The sequence below is a fragment of the Oncorhynchus kisutch genome, unplaced genomic scaffold, assembly GCF_002021735.2.
Source record: "Oncorhynchus kisutch isolate 150728-3 unplaced genomic scaffold, Okis_V2 Okis04b-Okis11a_hom, whole genome shotgun sequence".
Taxonomy (NCBI): domain Eukaryota; kingdom Metazoa; phylum Chordata; class Actinopteri; order Salmoniformes; family Salmonidae; genus Oncorhynchus; species Oncorhynchus kisutch.
This window is the reverse complement of record NW_022261981.1, coordinates 9648160-9655659: the sequence shown is the minus strand read 5'-3', so window position 1 is coordinate 9655659 and position 7500 is coordinate 9648160. Positions and strand designations below refer to the sequence as shown.

Below are 7500 nucleotides of genomic sequence, written 5' to 3'. Positions count from 1 at the left end.
ACACAGTTCAACAGAACCAGGACTGTTAGTCAGATACACCACAACACAGTTCAATAGAACAATTTTATCAACACACTGGCTTCATCAACACATCAACACACTGGCTTCATCAACAATCAACACCTGGCTTCATAACACACTGGCTTCATCAACACACTGGCTTCATCAACACACTGGCTTCATCACACATCAACACACTGGCTTCATCAACACACTGGCTTCATCAACACACTGGCTTCATCAACACACTGGCTTCATCAACACATCAACACACTGGCTTCATCAACACACTGGCTTCATCAACACACTGGCTTCATCAACACACTGGCTTCATCAACACACTGGCTTCATCAACACACTGGCTTCATCAACACATCAACACACTGGCTTCATCAACACACTGGCTTCATCAACACACTGGCTTCATCAACACACTGGCTTCATCAACACATCAACACACTGGCTTCATCAACACACTGGCTTCATCAACACACTGGCTTCATCAACACATCAACACACTGGCTTTATCACACATGGCTTTATCAACACACTGGCTTTATCAACACATGGCTTTATCAACACACTGGCTTCATCAACACACTGGCTTCATCAACACACTGGCTTCATCAACACACTGGCTTCATCAACAGCTTGGTAACGGCTTGGTAACAGCTTGGTAACAGCTTGGTAACAACTTGGTAACGACTTGGTAACAGCTTGGTAACAACTTGGTAACGGCTTGGTAACGGCTTGGTAACGGCTTGGTAACAGCTTGGTAACAGCTTGGTAACAACTTGGTAACAGCTTGGTAACGGCTTGGTAACGGCTTGGTAACAGCTTGGTAACAGCTTGGTAACAACTTGGTAACAGCTTGGTAACAACTTGGTAACGGCTTGGTAACAGCTTGGTAACAACTTGGTAACAGCTTGGTAACGGCTTGGTAACGGCTTGGTAACAGCTTGGTAACAGCTTGGTAACAACTTGGTAATAGCTTGGTAACGGCTTGGTAACGGCTTGGTAACAGCTTGGTAACAACTTGGTAACGACTTGGTAACAGCTTGGTAACGGCTTGGTAACAGCTTGGTAACGGCTTGGTAACAACTTGGTAACAGCTTGGTAACAACGTGGTAACAACTTGGTAACGGCTTGGTAACAACTTGGTAACAGCTTGGTAACGGCTTGGTAACGGCTTGGTAACGGCTTGGTACCAGCCTGGTAACGGCCTGGCAACGGCTTTGTAACAGCCTGGTAATGGCTTGGTAACAGCTTGGTAACAGCATTGTAACAGCTTGGTAATGGTCTGGTAAAGGCTTGGTAACAGCTTGGTAACAGCCTGGTAATGGCCTGGTAACGGCCTGGTAACAGCATTGTAACAGCTTGGTAACAGCTTGGTAACAGCTTGGTAACAGCATTGTAACAGCTTGGTAACAGCTTGGTAACAGCCTGGTAACGGCTTGGTAACAGCTTGGTAACAGCTTGGTAACAGCCTGGTAACGGCCTGGTAACGGCCTGGTAACGGCCTGGTAACGGCCTGGTAACAACTTGCTACAACCAACCTCACATGCTGTAATAACTCTAGAGATATAAACCGATGGACAATTAGGCCTGATGGAGGAGAGAATGGAGGAGAGAATAGAGGAGAGTGTTGAGAATGGTTGAGAGAGTGGAGGAGAGTGGAGGAGAGAATGGAGGAGCGAATGGAGGAGAGTGTTGAGAATGGAGGAGAGAATGGAGGAGAGAATGGAGGAGAGTGTTGAGAATGGTTGAGAGAGTGGAGGAGAGTGGAGGAGAGAATGGAGGAGAGAATGGAGGAGAGTGTTGAGAATGGAGGAGAGAATGGAGGAGAGAGTGGAGGAGAGTGGAGGAGAGAATGGAGGAGAGTGGAGGAGTTAATGGAGGAGAGAATGGAGGAGAGTGTTGAGAATGGAGGAGAGAATGGAGGAGAAGAGAGGAGAGAATGGAGGAGAGAATGGAGAAGAGAGGAGAGAATGGAGGATAGAATGGAGGAGAGTGTTGAGAATGGTTGAGAGAGTGGAGGAGAGTGGAGGAGAGAATGGAGGAGAGTGTTGAGAATGGAGGAGAGAATGGAGGAGAGAGTGGAGGAGAGTGGAGGAGAGAATGGAGGAGAGTGGAGGAGTTAATGGAGGAGAGAATGGAGGAGAGTGTTGAGAATGGAGGAGAGAATGGAGGAGAAGAGAGGAGAGAATGGAGGAGAGAATGGAGAAGAGAGGAGAGAATGGAGGAGAGAATGGAGGAGAGTAGAGGAAAGGATGGAGGAGAGAATGGAGGAGAGAATGGAGGAGAAGAGAGGAGAGAATGGAGGAGAGAATGGAGGAGAATAGAGGAGAGAATGGAGGAGAATAGAGGAGAGAATGGAGGAGAGAAAGGAGGAGAATAGAGGAGAGAATGGAGGAGAGTAGAGGAAAGAGCGGAGGAGAGTGGAGGAGAGAATGGAGGAGAGAGTGGAGGAGAATAGAGGAGACAGCGGAGGAGAGTGGAGGAGAGAATGGAGGAAAGAGTGGGGGAGAATTCTCTCTTTCCTTCTGTCTGTCTCTCACACACTGACCCCCCCCCCATTCACCTGGACAGTTAGACTGTTATGGTCAGTTAAAACATAGAAAGCAAATGGATGTGGAGAAGGTGAAGGCTACTCACTGGCATGGCGTTGTTGAGCGTAGTGTTGTACACACAGGAGCGCATGGTGTACTCTGTCAGGCACCCTTCAAACAGCTGGAGAGACTCGGACACCTTGTCCTGGAAGTCCTCCGCAGACTTATTAGTGATCCCAAAGTAGAGATAGTCGGAGTACAACCTGAGACAACAAACAACAACATCAACAACACCATCAACACCTTGTCCTGGAAGTCCTCCGCAGACTCATTAGTGATCCCAAAGTAGAGATAGTCAGAGTACAACCTGAGACAACAAACAACAACAACAACAACACCATCAACACCTTGTCCTGGAAGTCCTCCGCAGACTTATTAGTGATCCCAAAGTAGAGATAGTCAGAGTACAACCTGAGACAACAAACAACAACATCAACACCATCAACATCACCAACATCACCAACAACAACACCACCACCATCACCATCACCATCAACATCACCACCACCATCAACATCAACACCACCATCAACATCACCATCAACATCAACACCACCATCAACACCACCATCAACACCAACCTCACCATCAACATCAACACCACCACCATCAACACCACCATCACCATCACCATCACCATCACCATCACCATCACCACCACCATCAACATCACCACCACCATCACCATCACCATCAACACCAAAATCACAATCACCATCAACACCACTACCATCAACATCACCATCACCATCAACTTCACCATCAACTACAACAACATCTCCATCAACACCACCATCAACATCACCACCATCAACACCACCATCAACATCCCCAACAACTACAACAACACCTCCATCAACACCTCCATCAACACCTCCATCAACATCACCAACAACTACAACAACACCTCCACCACCACCACCATCACCATCACCATCAACACCACCATCACCATCAACATCAACAACACTACCATCAACATCACCAACAACTACAACAACACCTCCATCAACACCACCATCAACATCACCAACAACTACAACAACACCTCCATCAACACCTCCATCAACATCAACACCACCATCAACATCAACACCACCATCAACATCAACAACACCACCATCAACACCACCATCAACTACAACAACACCACCATCAACTACAACAACACCACCATCAACAACACCACCATCAACATCAACATCAACTACAACACCAACACCAACAACTACAACAACACCACCATCAACATCAACAACCTCAGACGTCAACATCAACAACACTACCATCAACACCACCATCAACTACAACAACACCACCATCAACATCAACAACCTCACCATCAACAACACCACCATCAACACCAACAACCTCACCATCAACATCATCAACACCACCATCAACTACAACAACACCACCATCAACATCATCAACACCACCATCAACTACAACAACACCACCATCAACATCAACACCACCATCAACTACAACAACACAACCATCAACAACACCACCATCAACTACACAACCATAAACTTCAACAACACCACCATCAACATCAACAACCTCAGACGTCAACATCAACGACACCACCATCAACACCACCATCAACTACAACAACACCACCATCAACATCAACAACCTCACCATCAACATCATCAACACCACCATCAACTACAACAACACCACCATCAACTTCAACAACACCACCATCAACTACAAGAACACCACCATCAACAACACCACCATCAACTACAACAACACCACCATCAACAACACCACCATCAACAACACCACCATCAACAACACCACCATCAACAACACCACCATCAACAACACCACCATCAACTAAAAGAACTCCACCATCAACAACACCACCATCAACATCATCAACACCACCCTCAACTACAACAACACCACCACCATCAACACCATCAACAACAACAACAACACCACCATCACCATCAACATCACCATCACCATCACCATCACCACCACCACCATCAACATCAACACCACCATCACCACCACCATCACCATCAACACCAACATCACAATCACCATCAACACCACCACCATCAACATCAACTTTGCCATCAACACCTCCATCAACTACAACAACACCTCCATCAACACCACCATCAACATCACCACCATCAACACCACCATCAACATCCCCAACAACTACAACAACACCTCCATCAACACCTCCATCAACATCACCAACAACTACAACACCTCCACCACCACCACCATCACCATCACCATCAACACCACCATCACCATCACCATCAACATCACCATCAACATCAACAACACTACCATCAACATCACCAACAACTACAACAACACCTCCATCAACACCACCATCAACAACAACTACAACAACCTCTCCATCAACACCTCCATCAACATCAACACCACCATCAACATCAACACCACCATCAACATCAACAACACCACCATCAACACCACCATCAACTACAACAACACCACCATCAACACCACCATCAACTACAACAACACCACCATCAACAACACCACCATCAACATCAACATCAACTACAACACCAACACCATCAACTACAACAACACCACCATCAACATCAACAACCTCAGACGTCAACAACACTACCATCAACACCACCATCAACTACAACAACACTACCATCAACATCAACAACCTCACCATCAACAACACCACCATCAACACCAACAACCTCACCATCAACGTCATCAACACCACCATCAACTACAACAACACCACCATCAACATCATCAACACCACCATCAACTACAACAACACCACCATCAACATCAACACCACCATCAACTACAACAACACAACCATCAACAACACCACCATCAACTACACAACCATAAACTTCAACAACAACACCATCAACATCAACAACCTCAGACGTCAACATCAACGACACCATCATCAACACCACCATCAACTACAACAACACCACCATCAACATCAACAACCTCACCATCAACATCATCAACACCACCATCAACTACAACACCACCATCAACTTCAACAACACCACCATCAACTACAACAACACCACCATCAACAACACCACCATCAACAACACCACCATCAACTACAACAACACCACCATCAACAACACCACCATCAACAACACCACCATCAACAACACAACCATCAACAACACCACCATCAACTAAAACAACACCACCATCAACAACACATTACCATCAACATCATCAACACCACCCTCAACTACAACAACACCACCACCATCAACACCATCAACAACACCACCATCTACAACTACAACACCACCATCAACAACAGCAACAGCACCATCAACAACTACAACAACACCATCAACAACACCACCATCTACAACAACAACAACACCACCATTAACAACAGCAACAGCACCATCAACAACTACAACAACACCATCAACAACACCACCATCTACAACAACTACAACACCACCATCAACAACAGCAACAGCACCATCAACAACTACAACAACACCATCAACAACAACAACACCACCATCAACAACACCAACACCATCAATAACACCACCATCAACAACACCACCACCATCAACAACAACTACAACACCAGCACCATCAACAACAACTACAACACCACCATCAACAACTACAACACCACCATCAACAACAACTACAACACCAGCACCATCAACAACTACAACACCAGCACCATCAACAACTACAACACCAGCACCATCAACAACTACAACACCACCATCAACAACAACTACAACACCACCATAAACAACAACACCACCACCATCAACAACTACAACACCAGCACCATCAACTACTACAACACCAGCACCATCAACAACTACAACACCACCATCAACAACTACAACACCACCATCAACAACAACTACAACACCACCATCAACAACAACACCACCACCATCAACAACTACAACACCAGCACCATCAACAACTACAACACCACCATCAACAACTACAACACCACCATCAACAACACCACCAACACCACCATCAACAACACCACCACCATCAACAACTACAACAACCAAGGCTGAGATTCAATCTGATCGCTAGTTGTTGACAAAGGTCATATTTAAAGGCCATATTTAAAGGGCCATATTTAAAGGGCCATATTTAAAGGGCCATATTTAAAGGGCCATATTTAAAGGCCATATTTAAAGGGCCATATTTAAAGGCCATATTTAAAGGCCATATTTAAAGGGCCATATTTAAAGGCCATATTTAAAGAGCCATATTTAAAGGCCATATTTAAAGGCCATATTTAAAGGGCCATATTTAAAGGGATGGTAAATGCAGCAGATGTGTTGGCTCAATTGGAAATTGCCTTTAAAAGCCAAGCGCCACATTGTCGACTATCCACGGTTGGATTGAGTCCCGACCAAAGTCATGAGCATCAACTACGGCACTATGAGAGACAACCTCTCCAAAGTACTGTAGCTTCATTGATTAACCTCTCCTACTGGAATTAGGCCGAAAACCCAAACAAACATGACTTACAATCCGTGCCACCAAAACCCATGTGGTGTCTGGGGTTGTAAACACATTTAGTTACACTCTCTCTCTGTCTCTCTCTCTCTCTCTCTCTCTCTCTCTCCCTCCTCCCCCTCCCTCCCTCCCTCCCCCCCTCCCTCTCTCCCTCTCTCTCTCTCTCCCTCCCTCTCTCCCTCTCTCTCTCCCTCCCTCCCTCCCTCTCTACCTTGACTTGGCTGCTGTGATTTGACAGACAAAACCAATTAAAGTGAGCCAGTTGAGACATCCACTGAAGTGAAACTCTGTTCAGTCAGAGCAAGAGACAAACTAGTCTGAATTTATAGAGAACGCTGCCAGGCCTTCAGCTATTAGCTGAAAC

General features: G+C 45.7%; 1 protein-coding gene across 1 annotated transcript in view; it reads right to left on the bottom strand.

Moving 5' to 3' along the window:
- LOC116359732 (carbohydrate sulfotransferase 15) overlaps positions 1–7500 on the bottom strand; it is a 33980-nt gene that overhangs the window by 7021 nt on the left and 19459 nt on the right. The window contains exon 5 of the mRNA XM_031813110.1: positions 2656–2812. Within this exon, the coding sequence (XP_031668970.1) occupies positions 2656–2812 (157 nt within the window). The remainder of the gene's footprint in view (positions 1–2655; positions 2813–7500) is intronic.